The following is a 19750-nucleotide window of genomic DNA, read 5'->3' as shown; positions in this document are numbered from 1 at the left end:
ATATGAACTCTACAAGCTATGTGAAAAGCTTTGTAGATCTTTAAAATCATGATACAAAATAAAGTTGCAGCTCTTCTTTTTATGTATGTTATGCTTTAAAAAGGGTGTAGCTAAAGTGAGTGATTAACATTTGCCTTAGTGTCACAACTTTCTGCCATGATTTATGATGCTCCTATACCCGGTTCTTACTACTGATTAACTAATTACTCTCACCTGTGGCTCTGCCCCTGCTGGGTTCTGATTGTTCTCACCTGTCCTGCTGTCTATATAAACTCCAGCTGCTCTCACTCTGTGTGAGTTTGGCTGTTGTTACCCTGTTATCAAATGAGCACGGTCCTTATTGTATACCTGACTTGTTATTTCCTGATCATTGCCTGTTCCTTGTCCACAAAGTGAGTCACTCTGACTTTGGCTCTGACCTGTGCCTGGACTGTTATTGGTTTTGGATTTGTTCTTCACCTTTTGTTCCTCAAATCATAGGCTCATGACCCCATCATTTAACTCAGCTGTGTTGATACAGAAACGTATCTAAAAGTTGCAGGAGACTGTCACATAAGGACCCTGGATTCAAGATCCTAGTCTCGTGGATGATCTCCAGGGAAACCACATTGCAGTCTGACCTGAAAACCGCTCCTGCAGCTGTTGCAGATCTGCTTACGCTATTGTAATTATCTCGTTAAAGTCTGTTTAACCTTTTTTGGACTGACTGTGGCATACATTTTGGATTTAAAAAATAGAAAATTCATTACATTTGGGATATCTGGCAGTAGTCCTAGACACACTACACAAATGTAGGAAATTGTAAACAAAGAGGCTATTTGTTACCACATGCATATTAATCTGTCTGCTATTACTCTGCAGTCGTGTCTCATTATTAATGGAGTTCCTGAGCTTAATTGTTTTATCCACATTGTTGTTTAAATCCGTCTGTAATTACATGGACTGCAGTCACAGTGTCAACAGTGAGGTCTTGTTTGCTTTACAGCAAAAAGTTAACGGCATATTTAAATTAAAGAAATAATGTGAAAGTCTGATGGAGTCACTGCTCTGGTATGATTCCTGAAAAAAATGCAGAAATGTGCCTCTCTTTAAAAAAAATTAAAATCCGATAAGTTGAAATTAGAAAACTACATTCATATATTCTTTAGAAAATCATATATAGTGTAAAAACTCTCTACAGATGGTTTTCCAGTACTTACAGGTTTCTTCTGTTTTTGCATTTTTGTCAGCTTAGATGTTTTAACATCAAAAAGTATCTGAGTTTCTAAGTTAGGAGAAACAACTGATGAAAACCAGATCCAATGACAAAGTATTTTCCCCATAATCAATCATTAACTCTGATTAACAAAAGAGAATTTGGAAAGTCTAAGAGAAAACTAAAGTCAAGATTTTGAAGTGGCCTAGTCGAAGTCCAATGGGCTGAATTAAAAGGGAGGAGGAAGAATGTGCCAAAATTCTTTGGGGTGAATATTTTTAGAGAAAAATTACTTTCCTTTTGTTGTTTTCTCTTAGCAAATTGAATCATTATTTGAAAACCGCACTTTTTATTTGATTCATGTTGTCTTTGTTTGCTGCAAACAAAGACAACATGCTGTAAATTGTTTGATAAGCTAAAAAATTGTTAAAATCTAAAAGGTTTTACAGCATAAGATTATAGCTGCACCAATCAAGTGATTCTGATGGACGATCAGACTCTAAAATTCTACAACAAAAAGAAAAATTAATTTTCTCATTAATCAAATGTTTTAACGCCATAACTCAAACTATTCTCAGTGTATACACAAGTCAACAGAGAAGCAAAAAGAAAAGAAACCCCTAAGGCTGCTCACAGTTTTTCTACTGGACTGTGAAGATAAATCAAAACCAGGAGTAAAGCATAAATATACGCAAGAAATTTTCACTGCAATTGGTGTGCCAAACACAGAGCATGCAGTCAAAGTGAGTGTCTGATTGGAGATAATTAGTTTGTCTGTAATGCTGTTCAGGTTACAGACCAAGTGTCTCGTTGCAGGATGGCTGCACACAGGGACAGTTTAGAGATGAGGCTGTGGCAGACGCCCAGACTCAGGGTGACCTGTGAGACGAGCTCGGCTACAGCATCACTTCATCTCACTCAGTCGCTTCTTTAAGCTCTGCTTTCTCTGGGGGTTTTTTTCCAGTCCTCTAACAGCTGCATCGCTTTCACAGCTTAATGCCGGTAAAGGCTTGAAATAAAATTAGCTGCAGACAGACAGAGGAAGGTAATTCTGACGGTACACATCTTACACCCTTGAACACAGCCTCCTGATGATTTAATATCTAAAAGAAATTAGACTCTGATCTTCCCCTGAAAATGGTTTGGTATTTAAGGATTAATCAAAGCATCTGTGTACCTTGAATCATGGTTAAATAAGAAGCCATCAATCAGACAAATTTAAAAAAATGTAATTACAGAAGCACTATATGGAAAAGCTACATTTAAAGCTCCATAATTTCCTTATATTTTGCTTCTAAAGATCCAGATTTTCTGATATTTAAACTTTTTTTTTTCAATGGCTCTGCTGGCTTTCTAAAGCTCAAGATGTTTTTTTTCTTCAAACTTTGGTTTTTTTTTTCACCTAGATGAAACCATATATAGATCTAATGGGTTTTGTTGTCTTCTAAGCTTTTCTGAGCTATTTGTAGAGATTAATTTTTGCACGTGTTTAAAGCAGACAGAGCAACTGAGAGCTGAGTTAGCACCTCAGCGGTTTAGACGCAGCAGTGAAACGAAGCGTAGAAGCAGAGATCTGGGACTGCACTTGGAGGAAAAATAGAGCTTAGGATTAACTTTGGGGAAAAATAAGACTCAAGGACAGAAAATGGTGAAAACCAAAAAAGCACTAGTGAGAATAATGACTGAAGCAGAAGCTAGAATTTGACTGAATCCAGCTCATCTGTCTCTAGGGCAACTGTAAAATATCAGATTCTGCTACTTTAATTAGGACCTACACTCTGGAGCCTACGTTATACACGTAAACAACATAGAAAGTGTTTTTGTTGGTCTAAAAGCAGAACCTACACAGCAGTGTTTACAAGACATTCTCAACCCAAATGTATTCATTTGGTCACAAATGAATAAGAAGTTGTTTCTGTGAGGTTAGAGGGAGCCTCTCTCTCCTCTTTGAGTAATCTAACACTTGGCTTTAACTGAAACAGATTTTCACTGAACTTGTCTACTAACGTCTGACAAACTTTCAAAAGCAGTTTGATTTGCAGCAACTAAATACTACCCAACACTTAATTTTTCTGGCATCTAGAAAATATGAATAATTTTGGTTATTCTAACTGCGCAACAACCAGAAAGGTTTATGGCACAAAGTGAGAATGTATAGTTATGAGTTTGTTTGTCTTTTGTACTACATTATACAAAAACAGCCCAAATTATTCAGATTTAAAATTACTTTTCAATTAATTTTATTTCATAATAGGATATATAGATATATAGATATATCCCCTTTTTTTGTTGATTATCTGAGAAGGGTTATGTTGTCAATGCAAATGACTTTTTTTTGCAGATTAAAAATAATTCCCAGCATCCTTAAAGCACTTGCCCTACAGTGAATTGGTGGTAATAGCATTATGCCGGGCAGCTGTAAAATGAACCACCATTGGTCAAACTTTACAAATACATTATACAGAGGAAAACCTATAGGATCAACAATAAGATGTTGCATTTTTTTTGTTGTTATTCCTACCTATAGAAGAAGAGGAGCATGTATTCCTTTTCCTTCTTCTGGTTGGCAAAGACTAATGTCTGTGCATTATCGTCAGCTGATCGACCCCTGCTGCACGGCAAGATCAGGGCTATAATACTGTATGTCAGATAAACACACATTGATATGCGACTGCAGGGCGAGGGTCAGCCATGTTGGCTCAAAGCGAGTTCACATAGAGATCAGGTTTTCAAATGGTTTCTCAGCACACTTTGGATGAATTAGACGGTCAGATCTGCTTGTTTGACGCCTTGTTTGCTTTGGAGCTCTGCTATCGTCAACAATTTGCAGCCCTGAGACGTGCTTCCTTAAAGGGTTTAGTTAAATTAAGGAGACATTTGTCTTGCTCAGAACAACAAGTCAGCTCCCAGATCTACTGATGGTGCCGATTTCCTTCCATGTAATTGTGTTAGCTTCAAATGCTGCAAAGAATACGTGAGAGAAATTAGAAAGCTGCTGCAGGCTGTCGCTCCCAGAGGACATTACACACCACTGTGTCCCAATTTCAGGGTAAATAACACGTTTTTATGTTTGCGCACGTTGCATTTCAGATATGAATTCATTTACCTCATTTATATACACACATTAATATGACGGAGCTTAAATCCAAATGTATCTGATTTTCATTTATTGCAGGTATTCATCATTCTGTTTCAGGGTTTTACATTTTCGATGTCTGATTACTTTTATTACATCCCTATCTGATTTACTGAAATCATTTGTTCTGCATCTGTAACATTTTCATTTACTTTTACCTCCATCTTTTGCCTATTTTTATTTCATTTAATAAATGCATCAAAGCCAGAAAAAACAACTCCAAGCTCAGACCTCCTCTGATTTAATGCAGATCCTCACTGAGCGTCAAACTTGAATACCCCAGGAGCTTTAGGTGTTAGGATCCCCGGGTTGTTAGATTGTTTTGTTGTTTGATTTCATTCTAGTTTCGTTATTATTTTATGTTACTTTCTCATGATGGTGAAATCTGTCTTGTTCCTGTTCTGTTTTATTTCAGTTCTTCTTAGTGTTTCTAGTTATGTTGATTTCTTGTAGTTATTCTTTGTTACTCTAGTTTTTTTAGTTCAGTTATTCTTTAATGTTATTTAATATTCCTCTTTGTCCTCTTCCTYGACCCTGTGCCACTTTCTCTCTCCCTCTCCTCCGTCTGCCTCCTGCTCCCTCCATTCTTGTTCAGCATTCAACCTTTCCAGTATCTAAGCCTCTCATTCTCACGCACTCCCTGCCGTATCCTCACGTCTACTCCCATCTTTTCTCTGCTTATTCTCCACAGTAAATCTGTAGTTTTCATGACTTCCCCGCATTCTCATTGTGTCTCCTAGCTGACTTTTGTTATGGTTTATTTTTGTTTGGCTTTGGATTTCCGTATTTTTGTAAGTTCGCCTTTTCAGTATTTTTTCATTAAATATCTCAAAATCACCTGCTGCCTTCCTTCCACTCTGCTTTTGGGCCCACTTTAAAAAYATACAACATGACGTTATTCTCACACTAAAATAACAGAAAGTCTCATTGCATCTTCTTGGCAAAATAGCATTATGTTAGATCACTTTTTTCTGTGTTATTGCCCTCCCATTCATGTTATAAGACAGCAGAAAACACCACCAAAGACTCATTTTATTTCTTTAATATGCATGCTGTGTATGTATTATGTACTATCACATCATTAAAAGCCTCTATATTTCCATGTTTATCTCTTCAGCTGAAATATTTCTAAAACCTCAGCTTTCCATTGACAGTCAACATTAGCGACTCAATGTGATGTATTTAATGTGTTCCAGGTTTTGATGAAATATAAACCTGAGCTGGAGGAGCTGTCTCCTGTTTGGTTCCTGTCTCCTGACACAAGACAGGAAACCATGTCCCCATAACTTTTTACAGTTAGGAGAACTATCTGGGTCATTTACTGTAGATATCCTAATTCTTTTCTCTGAAAAGTTCAAAATATCTTTTTCCTCTGACATCTTTGATTCTGCCTTTCTTGAAAAGCCACCAAAATGTGTGATTTCATTGGAAAACTAAAATGAGATTTTCTAAAGATTGTGTACATTTTAATTACGAAGTACAACTGAATTATGTATTGTCAGAAACATAGATATCAAAATTTTACATCATTTTTTTCTGATTGTAAGGCTTCTAAGTCGTACAGTTCTAACTGATTGTAAGTAAATTGTATAGATTGGATGAAACAATGGTGAGGTCCAACATGCAATAAACTAAAATATACTAAAAATATCAGGGGACTTATTTATTTACTGGATAATATTTTCCTATCATGATGGAATAGCCTCTCCAGGTAATGATAAATTTATTTTGAGGTATSGGACAGTTTACCTTTTTTTCTTTCTTTCTATTAGCGTAACTTTTAGTTCATAGAATTTTTTCAGATTTAAAGATTTCTCTGATATTTTTTTTGCAGCAAATGTAACAGAATCCTTTCTATTATTTTGCCCAAAATAAACCTTTTTGTGCTTGTGATAATTATATCAATTTTATATAAAGCAGGATGAGGAGGACAGAGGAAGAAKTTCTCTATTAAATTGATGCTGTGCAAAAACAAACAAAACAAAATAAACAAAAACTTTTTAAAAGGTGACAAAAATCCTAAATAAAACAGCAACACTGACTGCAAACATCAGAAAAAAAGAGACGACATAATAAATAAACCTCTTTTTGCTCTGCTCAGAGAAAAAGATGGGCCCCCAGCTCTGCTCGTCATCCTGATACACCCAGATTATTTTAATGCTGCCAAATGAATTCAATTACTTTATTGTGCATTTAACATTTATTTTAGCAAACAGACCTTTCTATGTTTGTATACTAAGCTGCTGGGTTTTTTTTTTTTTCCTGTCACTTAATGAAGTTTTCTAAAGGTCACCATTTCATTTTGAAGTTTTGAATTTGTGTGGCTCCCGTAACTAATCACTTCTGCCTTAGAAACAAAAACAGATTTACTGACTGATTAAATAAGTGAGCAAATAAATAAATGCGGAGAAGGACACTGATGACTCAGCTCAGTCGGATCGGTGATACACAGCTGGTGCAAATGATGACACTGAACTCATCTAATAGCCTCCTACACATCTGACTGCAGGGAGGAAAATGTGTGGAGGTGGAGAGGAACTGACCTTGAGAAATGTATGGTAATATTAAGAGCTGTGTAAAATAGCCTGCTCTTGAAAATATCAGTTCCCACAGAGCGAAATGTAAAGATCCAAAAMAAAGAAGTAAGACTGAACTGAGATTTTCTTTCTCCCTCTGACATCAATAATGCAATTGTTCAACTTAACTTGACTCTGACAAGTTAAGTTGTCAGAGTCAAGGCATGAGTCAGAATATCTTAAAATAAGTCAACTTGAATAGAAAAGAATAATCTGATATTAGAAGAAAYGAGTAAGAGCAGGAAAAGTGTTTTGAAATTAGAGAGAAAAGACATCTGGACATATGGATATTTAATGTCASCTTTAACAATGCTGAAAAATAAAAAAGTCTACATTTTTTCTGTAAAATGTAATTAGAAGGTTTACGKGAGGAACAAATTAGGACAYTCCCAWATGTATTCTCCCTTTAAGACACCTAGCATTACACATATACATCATTTTGAAGGAGGTTTGCCTTGTTTATACCTCAGACATTTAACTTGGTCTGCTCCTGACTGTTGATGTGGTGAATGAACACTGTGGTAAGATTGACGAAGTTGTTTGAGGCCCTGAGAAAGAATTTTGCAGCAGACTAGAAGTTTATGAGGGTTTTAAAAAACAATTAGAAATTTGCAATTTCAGTACACGGWAGAGATTGATTCAAAACAGCCAACCTGCCCAGGTCAAACTGTCCAGCAAGTTCACCCACAGACCACAGGATCCAAGAAAAAAAAAAAAAAGTCTCCATAAATCCTAAAAAGTCATATTGCAGGGTAAGATATAAGAAATGCACAAGTGGGAAAATGGCTCATTTGTATTGCTTCTTCTTTTTTWTTCTTTCTTAAGAATCATGATTAATCAGAATTCAAATAAGAAAAAAAAAAAAGAAATGGAATGAATACCATCTCAAATTACTGCTGGTCAGACCTCCAGATTTTCTCAGCAGTGTTGTATAATTCAGCTGAATGAGGTTGGTATATAATTTAGAATTTGGCTGCAGAGTTGGTCTGAAAGCTCTGACTTTATTTATTTTGTCGCTTTTCCAGCATGAAAACACTTCAGTCTAAATCCCCATTAGATCCATGAGCATGAAAAATGACCACTTTATATCCCCTGTCAGGCTCAGTGTGGTTTCCCTTCATTTTCTCCACTTCATCAGATCCGTTCCCTCCTTCTTCACACATCAGTCTCCTCCTCCCACCCTCGCTCCTCTTTTGCCTCATTTCTCCCCTCTCCCTCAGTTTTAGTTGTTGCCGCGATGTACCAGCTGCCTGGACTCCTCTGCTCCTCCTCCTCGTCCTCAGCTTCCTCCTTGTCTCCTTACTGGTCCTCCAGCAGGGACTCTGAAGGAGCGTTTGGGGGGGAGCGACGYTAAAGTGGACCTGCTGTGATCCAGGAGGAGAGAAAAACCCTGAAAACTGGATCTGAAGGTAAGACAGCAGATCGGAAACTCATGCTAATAAATGTTTAAAATATTAATTTTGAAGTRCAATCCGGGCTTTTACACTTCAATGATTTTCTGGATTGGGAGAAATTTTTGAATCGTAAGTTTCTCAAGAAAGCAGGTCTGCATTATCTCAGTTTTAAAAGTTGACTTGGACTAGTTTCTTGTTATTTTACCCTCACATTTTTTTTCATGAAACCCATTCATCATCATATCTGGTGTCAGGAAGTACTTCTGGATTCACTCATCTTTTGCGCTCCAACCGCAGGTCAGAATTTTGGCATCCAACTCAGTAACCAATCTGCACAGACATTTTTTTTTCCCACTGTCATCTGTTGGCGGCTCATTTTCTCAGGACTTCAACTTCTTCTTCTTCTTCTTCTCCCCATAATACATAAATAAATATTTCACTTTCCTCCAAAACTCTTACAGACACGAGCACTGTTGTCATGTAAAACACCAGCTGCTGTGCAGTTAGGCTGGGAGCACACAATGTCTTAAAGCACTGTTGTTTCAGGTGATGAATAATTGAGAGGCGTGCAGGCAGAGTTTGGTTCGTCATCCGGGGCTCCGAAGCCCCCCTGCAGAGCCGCGTCCTGCAGCCTCCAGCTGCATCTCTAAAAAAACTTTTCTGTCAGTAACTACCATCCCACCGATCTGATGGAGCTCATCTGTTCAAACACTCATCTGCTGAGAGGTGGAGATGATTCTGTTGAGACTTTGAGTTGTTTTATTGCCTGTGCAACACATCCAGCTGCCTGGAGAATGACATAATAAAACACACCTGRTGTGAAAACAGTCGATCTCTCCTTCCAGAATCCGCAGCACTCTCGGGAATGAAGATGCCAGGGAAACGTCTGAGATAAGGGAGATTTTGGCCGGTCTGCAGGATTATTGATCACCACGAGAGTTTGCAGGTCTTTTGTCTCACGTTTAGCCAGCAGCCTCACAACCTTCTCGTCCATGGCGATCATCTTTCCCATTTCTGGGACTGAGCCGAGGCACGTGAGGAAACAGATCAGGTGTCTTCACAGGCTGAGTTAGTAAAAGTCTTCAAGCTAAGCTCCAAATGTAGAGAAAGTCTTTTATTCATAAACTCTGCTGGGGCACTTGCTCATAATGAGATRCAAATATTCCAAAATGTATTTCTCTGATGAGTGGCAGGACTCTTGGATAAACGGATAAAAAGAAAAGTAATGTTTTAGACAAATCTTTAGGGATTCCAACTTGTCATATTTTGTATGTTATAACTACTAACTTCAAAAACATTTTCCCATAAATGAAATCTTGTGCAGTCAACATAGACTCACCACATTTAGTCCCTCTAAATGTGTATTCTGTGGTCATCACTGTCACTGATCTCATTTCTTGTCTCTGTTTTGTTCACGTCATAGACTTTACATGTCATTCATTGTTTCTACTTTGCTGTCTTACCTTTCTGGAGTTAGCTGAGCAATTGTTACCTTATTCCCTCTCKACAGATTATCCACTTAGCTCCGTCTTTCTCACTTTCACCCTGTCTCGCTCCAGTATAAAACACCCGATGGGGCTATTCCTGCCTCTAACTGTGTATGTTGCTCTTCATGGAATAGATTTTACTACTGACTCAACCCTGTATGCTTAGCTGTAGTTATCTCCTAAATGAAGCTACTAATGCTGCCATTAACACTTAAGGTTTTCTTATAGAAAATACTCCTAGACCAGTTTGTCACAGTTTTTATTGTGCGTACTTTGTCCACTCAAACCTCCATTTGGTTACTGCAGATGGCTTCTTCCACAGAGTATGGTACTACTGGAGAATTGCTACAAGCTGACGACGCCATGCAATCAACTGTCCACTGTTGTTACATGCTCATTAAGGAAGAGGGATAGCTGTAGAGTCAGTGACTAGATGCAATCAACTTGGATTCTTTAAAATGTAACAACTGCCAGAGTAAAACTGAGCCTCACTGCACTTTATATCTAAAATCAAACTGGAATTTATATAATTGGTCTTGACTCTGTTTATATTATCGGATTGAATTGACCTGAAACAGGAATTGCAGGAGACATTTTGAGGGTCCTGTATCATTTTCCTTCCACTTCCCAATTACGATTAGTAGTCTGGGGTTTTAATGTGAAGAAATGTAAACAGCATAAATTTGTTTGCAAACCAGTGTATAAAATAATAAAAAWTTTTTAAAAAATAGGACGGAAATTTAGTCAACTTCTGCAGCAGACATGCCATATAAAATCATTTGATCCGTTTTGATTATTTTCAAAAACTAAAACTTAAATGACTTTGTTTTTACTGTTGAGATGGCAGGCAGAAAGATTACTATTTTTAAATGTGAGTAAAAGAAAATCTGGGATGTCATGCAGGACTACAGATGTCACRTGCTGTTTGTAAGACTGTGGCACATTGTGTCACGCAATGCAGGGTTGATGTATCCCTGCAAACACACATTCCACCTCCTGCGGGAGTCGTGTGCGCCTATTTATACTGAACAGGACATCTTATCTCATGCTATTAGATAAAGAAAAGTGAAATGGGAGAAGGTTTATATCGATACACAAACTGCCTAAAAAAGCAAGAAACTGGAACGAGCCTAAGCTCTCGTTTCCTCCAAAAGTTCAGGGATATGGCAGCTATTTATGGTCCCGGATTGAAGTCTCTGTGAGAGTTCAGTCTTGACAAAACAGTAACCGAAAGTCATGTTCTGGAGCTTTGGTCAGATGAATGTTACGTAAATGTCTCGGTGTGTTTTTGTCCCTTCCTCCTGACCTTGCAGATGTTCCTCTGTTCGGTTTCTTAAAGCCGTAGAGACATTATTTCTGCGTGACAAAAAAAAAAAAAGCTTGAAAGAAACCAATCCTCATTTTACCATTTTTTTWATGCTTTAAATAACATAGAAAGATCACAATATCATAATGATTTTATTTTATAAAGCGAATCAGTGCAACGGAAGAGCTCCATGTTGTTTATGTCCAACTGTCTACATTTAAGTCAAGTTCTTCCACACCATGCTTGCTTATCTGTGTCTTTRTGACTGTTACTTTGTGTACTGGTGACTGACACTGTTTATATGTGTGTTTCAATATCACTTACACAGTGGTATTGAAACAGGAAATAGGTAACCCTGCAACCTTTCCCTCAAAGGGTAAGGTKGGTTGGTTGGGGCTGAAAGGTTGCACCACACAAAAATACTCTCCTCCATCAAACTGCATACATATCGCAAAAAAAAGAGAGAGAAACAAATTTCACAAAAACTCAAAGTCAAAATGTAATTACCAAAGCTTTATCAAATTACTAATATAGCAATGATCCATGGGCATTCAGTGTCACACAGATGATGAGCAGATCTAAGTGGACAAAGTGAACAATGAGTTTTAACTTATTTGATCCCTTTTTTAATTACCCTTTTATATTCTGCTCACTTAGCAGAATTTAACAAAACATTCAAATTCCCCCTCTGAGCTAGCAGATGGCAAAACCTTTCACACTGACAATAAAATTAGATGCAAAGAATAAACATCTTTCAGTCTCTCTGCACATATTTGAAGCTTTGGGATGATKCAGTCAGAAAAAAAGATGAGTTAGATGCAGGAAACTGTAACAAAATTATTCCTGCTTCATGTGAAATCTTAAAGCTAACTAGAACTCTATCAATGCTTARCAAAAATAATTGTAGTTTTAAAATGTCTCATAACAAGTTTGGGAAATCATTAAAGGTCTTTGCAATAGAACAGTTAAGAAACCTTAGGTTTTGAGGAAATATTGAGGATCGGTGCCTGTGAATGGGAGCTTTTTGGAGCTGAAAAGCCGGATCGATTCAGAGTTAAGGACCAGTGGCTCTACTGCAGAATGCCTGCAGATCATGAGAAACTAATTTCAGGAGGACATGAAGCTGTCCTGTTCCTGCTGACCTGTTCTTTTTATATGCCATGAATATCATTAATGTTCATAACTGCAGYTGGGTTCAGGCCTTTCTGCTGATGCCAAGATGAAATAAAGCAGCCATCCACAAAGCAATTCRATGCCTCTYGGTGTTGTTATCAAATTACCTCTACAGGCACCAAACGTGCCAGTCATCCGGTGCTTGTGCAGGGGTTTTGGCACATAAACAACCTCTACGATGGCATTAATTAAATACGACAAACTGCTTGTAGTGGTGATTGCCCTGATCGTTTCAGGAGGGAGCTTTTATGAATGYGTTGACTTTAAAGTGCTGTTTATACTTGCTGTGCATCCACACATGGCTGAGAGATAATACAGTCCAAATTTGGTTGACATGGATGAATGAAGAAAATTAGGAGAGCAGGTCCTGGATTGGCTGATGAAGAAAGGGCGAACAACACTCAGGTGAAAAGGTCAAACTGGAAAAAAAAGCAGTATATATTGAGAAACAGGAGGTTAATAGGGTCAATGAGTCAGCCCCATCTGTTGTTGTGGACCTGCAGTTTAATTGAATGAGTGCATTGACTGACACTGTTCATATGTGAGGCTGTTTGGCTGTGCAAACAATGTTTCTCTGAGATCTTTCAGAAATCTCATCAGCATAAACCAGCATTTTATGCAARATTTTTGGAGTTTTCTAAGTGAAAGACATGAGAGAAAACTTCCACTGTAATCTTTGCACTTTTTACAGCTAAGACCAAAATTATTCATGCACTTGGCAGACATAGATTTCAGATTATTGCTCATTTTTGTTAAAGGTTGCATGTTGCATATGTGTATATGTGCATGTGCATGGTTGTTACATTTTTTTAAAGGCTCCCTTTGTGGCTCAGAACAGCAACAGAAGAAGTCMGGTAGAGACAGTAGGACAGCAACTTCAGTATGGTTTTAGAGTGTATTGTTATATGAGCTAATGAGTCTGTAGTACGTTTACATTTTACCAGCTCAAAAATTATGACAGCAGATATATAAACAACAAATATTAAAAGTTAGCTTTCAAAAATGATTTTACAACTGATCCTGCTACAAGGACTTCTAAGAGAATCTATAATCTATACTTCTATTTTCTGCTGTTTTTTTTTTTTTAACATTTAAACTCATTTTTCTTCGACTTGTATTTTTTGGTGTCTTGCTCTTCAGAAGAAGCACAAAGGCCATGATCGACTGGCCTAATGTTACAGCGTCCAGCTACGAGGAGCTGGACCTAAAACCAGAGGAGCTGCAGAGATCCAAATGTGTCCTTGGCTTCATTCCGGTCATTTACTACAGTGTTCTGCTTTGTGTGGGAGTACCAGGTATATACTGTTCGYCTAATTCACAGTTCCTATGTAAATTAAAGGCATAACTAGAGAATGAATAGAAAAGTGAATTAGTGGCAAATTACTGGTGCTAATGGGTCAATTAGATAATATACTGGTGGTCATATGGTGTGTGCTGTTGGTTCTTCCAAYATAAGAACCAACAGCATATTTGTGATCGTAGCCAAATATATTAATTAATTAATAAAGTCAACCACTGTTAGATTTTTTTTTTATGCATCGCTTATACCAGCCCATGGTATATGGTATAAACATATGACAGACGTGCTTTAGTCATTGCATCCTCCTATGTAAAACAAATTTTTTGGAACCAATCTGAAGGAGAWTTGCAGTAATCCTAAAAACAGGCAGAGGTATCAGTGACCACTGAGTTCACTTTACTAATTGTTCTCAAAGGTAAGTAAATCTACAGTCAAGGAAAGGGTTTGACTTTTAGCCAACGAGAGAAAAAGTTCCTTTTTTTTTGAAAATGAGAAATAAAGCTGAAAAATTAAGCTGAAATCCACAAATACTTCAAGCTTCCCTAAAAAGAATTAGAGCTGCCTATTTTAATAGGTAAAACACCAAAAATACCTTAGTATGCATTTATGTGCTTAGTGGAACCCATCTACCACAGAAGTTTACATCCCCAGACTTGTTATTACCAGCTTTGTGTCAAGTAGTTGCACTAAGGTATTTCACCATGCTGCGTTTTCTTTKGAATGTTKTAGATGCGCTCTACAAGAAATCCACAAACAAGCAAATTTGCAGAGAATAATATGGAGTTTCGTTCCACTAAGAAATCTATGAATAGGTGATATACCCATTAACATGCCAGTAATATTTTTACAATGGACTRAAACAATGCAAAAGGAGTATTTCTTTTGAAAAGAAACTTGACTAAAACATGTGAGACACCAGGCCAAGAGGGCCGTAGATGGACACTCTTGCTCTGTGGCTGAAATAATGACATTCCTGCTTCTGTCTTTGTTTGATGTTTCAGTAAACATCCTCACAGCAGTGGCCCTGTGCAGACTGGCATGCCGCACCAAGAAGCCTCTGTACTACTACCTCTTAGCAGTGACAGGCTCAGATATTCTTTCCCAGCTCTTCATCATCTTTGTTGGGTTCCTGCTAGAGACGGCTGTTTTTCACCGCGACGTCCCCACCGTCCTGCTGCACGTGGTCAGTGCCGCAGAGTTTGCTGCCAACCACGCCTCCATCTGGTCCACCGTACCCCTTACCGTGGACCGGTACGTGGCGCTGTGCCACCCCTTGCTCCACCGACAGATCAGCTACCCGGCACGGGCCAGGAAGATCATTGCAGGGGTGCTGGTGTTGTCGCTTACGTCGGGCGTACCTTTCTTCTGGTGGTCAGACGTGTGGAGGGACAGCCACCATCCCTCAGTGCTGGACGCAGTCCTCATATGGACACATGTTACCATCATCTACTTCCTGCCATGCAGCATCTTCTTGGTGCTGAACTCTTTAATAATCCGCAAGCTGAGGATAAGGCAGAGGCAGCAGCCCTGCCAAGAGGAGCGTGGGCCTCCGCGCCGCCTAGGAAAAACCACGGCCATGCTGCTGGCGCTCACCTCTGTGTTCTCAGTTCTGTGGGCTCCTCGGACTGTTGTAGTCATCTACCACCTGTATGTTTCCTCAGTTCACCAGGATTGGCGTGTCCACTTGGCCTACGACCTGTCCAACATGCTGGCCATGCTCAACACGGCTGTCAACTTTTTTCTTTACTGCTTCGTCAGCAGGCCATTCCGCAGCGTCGTGCGGGACATCATGCTGCTCAGAGGGGGRCCGCTGCACCCTCCCCGGCCTCTGCCCCAGCATCAGGCCCCCACCAACGCCTCCAACTCGTCTCTCTACAGTGGGAACAACAAACGCTCGCAGCGAGACTTCACCCACTTGTCACCTCGCAGAAACAGAAAGCCCTCGTGACCTGGTGTTTCCCCCCCCATTAATCCAAAACACCCGTCGTCCCACGGTCTCGGTGCACATCAAACCCCAGGGGCCAGCACTGCGTTCCAGCCACGGCCGTGGACAGTTGCCAGTCAGCCCTGGAGCTCTCTCACAGGGCTCCAAACGATCTGATCTTTCATGGTTTTTTGTCTTCTCTGACCTGGAGTTGTTTGTTTTAGTAAATCAAGCAAAAGGACTGTTTATTTATCTTTGCAACAAGGAATTTGACAAAATTAAAGTGGGTGTTGTTTTTTTTTTCTTTTCCATATTTGGTAGAAATTTCACGTTTTTTAATCTGCTAGTCGTCAAGGATAGGAAAATAATAGAATAAATCACACGCTTGCCGCTAAATGTAAAAAATGAGTCTGCTGTGTCGCTACAGTTGTTATGTAAGTCTAGAAAATGAAAAAGAGTGGTCTGAAATGTGACCGGTTCATTTGTAAGCAGTTTGTTATGAACCACAGATTTTAAGCCAGTCGAGCAAAGAAGTTGTACCCCACAGCACGCACTCAGGAACAAAATCTGCTTCTGTTTGAATTACGAGCAGATTTTCTGTGACACGAAATGAAAAAGCTGCACACAAGGCAGGAGTAAAGACCTGCTCTGTAAACAAGTCCTCAATCTGTGGTGACACCAACCAACACGACTTCAGCTCCGCCGAAGCAAACTGCAGATCGGCCATGGACGTGTGCACAAACACGCATGGAGAACACGGTACAGCTTTTCATGCATGCATGATCATGTGCACCCGTAGCCAGCTGGTACATTTCCACTTTCACCAAAGAGCACTGAATCAGTGAAGCCTCATGAAAGCTGCATCAGTTATAACTGTATTTAAACGTACTACCTGAAACTGTACAAGTTATGGTTTAATGCCACACCTGATTTTTCAAGTGGCTTATTATTGTATATAATATGGTTTTTTATTATTATTGGTGCAGTACAGAAGAAAATGTTGGATTTTTTTTTCTGCAAGTCATTTTACATTAAATTTTTATTTTTAAATGAACTGAAAATGTTTTTTATCGCCTTCTTGAATGATAAACTGATGCTGCAGTTTGTAACATTATACATTTCCTTACCATACAAATAAAACCAGTACCCAAGCAGACTTTATTTTTCTTTAAAGATTGTAATCATTCTAAAGGCCTTTTTTGACAGCTACCAGACATAAATGGACAGAGATGGAGGAGGGAGGAAGACATGCATCAAATGTCTCGAGGTCAACAAGTGAACCCAAGATGGCTGCTTTGAGGACTGTATCGATGCCCCCCAATTAGACATTGTTGAGGTTTTGATATTATCTTTACTTGTTTCATTGACATGGAATACTCCATAATCCATGTCTACCAATCAGAGATTCTTCAAAGGAAACAGCTTTGCACAAGTCCTTGTATTTACTATAGAAATTCTGCATATCCTTCATATTCTTCTTCGACAGAAGTGACTTCTGTCCTGCCTTTGACAAGCAAGCGCCTTCACCTCCATGTCCAATTAAATGCTCTTCTCCACTCCACAGGTATTTGCTGTTTACTGCTACTAGCGGCAGCAGTAAATAGCAAACACCTGGTGGAACTGCTGAGCTTATCATTCAAAGTACTTCTCAGTCCAACACTCCTAAGAATGATTGTTAAAATCATTATGAGGAGAATTGTTATGATGACGCGCTTAAGGCAGAGTTTCAGAAAGAGCAGGAGCTTCTTAAAAAGACAGAGGTCCAATTTCAAGGCATCGATTTACAAAATCAAATCGGTTGATAAATTCAGGATTTTTATAACAATGGATTGTAACATAATTTTCTGGTTGTGCTATCAAATGGCACTATGTGCTGGAAAATACATAATGCCACTTCTTTAATACTGAAAAGATTGTGGGTTGTTTGGTATGTTTGGTTAGATTGTTTTTGCTGCAGCCAAAGCAATGGCAGATCAAGGTGAGGACAGCAGGCAAGCTGGCAGGAGTGCTGCCAGCCCTGTGCCAGATAATTAGGTTTAGCTCTGGCAAAATCCCCGCATGGCTGGTCCAAGTTCAAATTCCCTGAACACCAGTCCACAGTGGTAAACACAACACAGATTAGCTACCACATCTGCTGCCAAGCTACTCCAGGTTTAGGAAATTTCCAGCAAGTAAGTAATAGTTTAGTAAGATCATGTGACCAGACGATTCTGTCAGCTGACTACATGGAATATACTTTTTTTTTTTTTTTTTTTTTGCTTATTTCCTGGGTGGTGTTTGAACTTATTCTAGTTGCCAATTCCAGGATTCAGACTAAAACTGTTAAAATGAGCGATTTGATAAGAATGAGACATTGTTTTTGGGTTCTTGATGAATCTTCCAGGCCTTGCTGGAGAAGACTTCACACAGCTGTTTAACTTGTGCATTTTCAACAACTTTCAGCTCTGAATGGGTACAAATGTTGTGACATTACTTAAATTTTCTACAGTGAATTGTGATAATCAAAACTGTAGGTCTAAATATTGAGCGTGTATCTTTTTTGACAAGTTATGTACACTTTAAATTTCTTCCTCCCGCATACTCATATCTGAAGATCCCAGTGTAAACCGTCTGCTCCATCATTGTGTTTACAGTAGCAGTAAAAGACGTAGTGCTCATTCCTGATGTCAGGCTCATGTGGCCTACGCTTAGACTTTGTGCACAGACGATGACATGAACCTTTTCTTCGAAGCCGTCTCCTGCTTGTCCAGTGACGACAGAGGAAGGGAAAGAAGAGGGCATGTAATGGCAGCGAGTCGATGCTGATGGGGACACCGGGAATGAAGAATGAGGTGTCTAAACAGGCTTTGAATTTGTTAAATCAGAGCTGCTGATGATGGTGTCAGGCTGCAGAGAGTTCAGGTGGAAGGTGAGGACTTCATGCGGCATATAAACCCCCACAGCCACACGTCCCGGTGCCTTGTCTGCCACCTGTTCTTTGTGCTTGTTCAAACACCCGCTGATATCCCCTGACTCAGCTCCCATTCAGCCCCTCTTTCTGTCACAAAGCGTCAAATGAAACACTTCAGAGGGTGACAGACTCACTCACACAAGAGAAACAGGAAGCTCAGGCTAATGGGCACTCAAGGGAAGTTCACCCAGTTTGCTTCAAACACGCTGCACCCTGGAAAATATTCACAAGTGAATCAAAGAGGACGATGTTAGGGGGAGGTGGCAAGAACCTCTAAAGCTCACTAATAGAGAAATGAAATAGCATTTATCACCAAATATCTATAACAACCATTAGAGATTATCTTCATGCAATTGTTATTTAGGAGGCAAGTCATTTTCTGTACTTCCATCGCCAACGTAAGGATGTGCCATTTTATTTTATTTTTATGTTTTGTCAGATGAGACAAAGATTAAGCTTTGCAACCGCAAACACTCCAGATGGTTTGAGCTTGAAACAAACGAAGGAAAATTTGTGAAAAGAAACCTCATGCAGAAGGACAACATGCAAACTCCATGCATATTCTGGGGTTCAAAGCCAGACCTTCTTGCTGCAAGGCAACAATACCATCATCTGTGCCACTGTGCAGCCCTCAATTTAAATATTTGTCATGCACATAATATGCATTTTAATGTTTAACCATTGTATTATATGAAGAAAAGCTTCTTTGAACTGACTTTTGGAACACTTTGGGCACGCTTGAGAGATTTATCAAAGCAGCTTATTATGTGACTAAGAAATGTTTCAGATACGGAAGCATCCTGTTTGCACTTATAGTGTTGGTGTCTTAAAACACTTTGCACTGTTTACACTGGGTAACGTTCCATTTAAAATACAGCTGCTCAATTAGGAGCTCCAACAAGAACAATTGCTCACCTTTAATGCCGCTCTGGGGATTTGAATCGAGCAGACTGAAGTGATCAATATGAAAACAGTCTAAAAGACCTGCATAGATGATGTAATATAGGATGAAGTCAAGAATGAGATACAGCTGAGCTCGGATGTGTCATGATGTATGTGTGGAAAAAGTCAATCGAGCGACCCAGTGAGAGAAAGTCAGACCAGATGACAGGTTCTAAGACCAGGTGGAGGGTTTAATTATGGCGAATGGAAAGCTAAAAGCATGACTTCCTATCGGTGAGGGCCAAAAGGAGGAGCTGGCTCACAMTGCGCAAAGATCAGCCTCCCTGCATGGGACAAATGAAGCTGCAAAAATCAGCTCTTGAGTAACAAGTGTAGGTTTCTGCACGGACTGTTATGGACTAAAACG

General features: G+C 39.2%; 1 protein-coding gene across 2 annotated transcripts; it reads left to right on the top strand.

The window, feature by feature from the left end:
* Window positions 1–8145: 8145 nt before the first annotated feature.
* On the top strand, window positions 8146–16645 carry gpr142 (G protein-coupled receptor 142). Of its 2 annotated transcripts, XM_008437163.2 has the most exons (3): window positions 8146–8316; window positions 13408–13562; window positions 14569–16645. In XM_008437163.2, exons 2-3 carry the CDS (start codon window positions 13424–13426, stop codon window positions 15513–15515), a joined length of 1086 nt encoding a protein of 361 aa, XP_008435385.1. In that variant the 5' UTR covers window positions 8146–8316; window positions 13408–13423; the 3' UTR covers window positions 15516–16645. The 2 variants fall into 2 exon arrangements, with proteins under 2 accessions (XP_008435385.1, XP_017166127.1); XM_017310638.1 differs by having other exon boundaries at window positions 8146–13562.
* Window positions 16646–19750: the final 3105 nt, after the last annotated feature.

This window comes from Poecilia reticulata, linkage group LG19, assembly GCF_000633615.1.
Source record: "Poecilia reticulata strain Guanapo linkage group LG19, Guppy_female_1.0+MT, whole genome shotgun sequence".
Lineage (NCBI taxonomy): Eukaryota > Metazoa > Chordata > Actinopteri > Cyprinodontiformes > Poeciliidae > Poecilia > Poecilia reticulata.
This window is presented reverse-complemented; position numbering and strand designations above follow the sequence as displayed.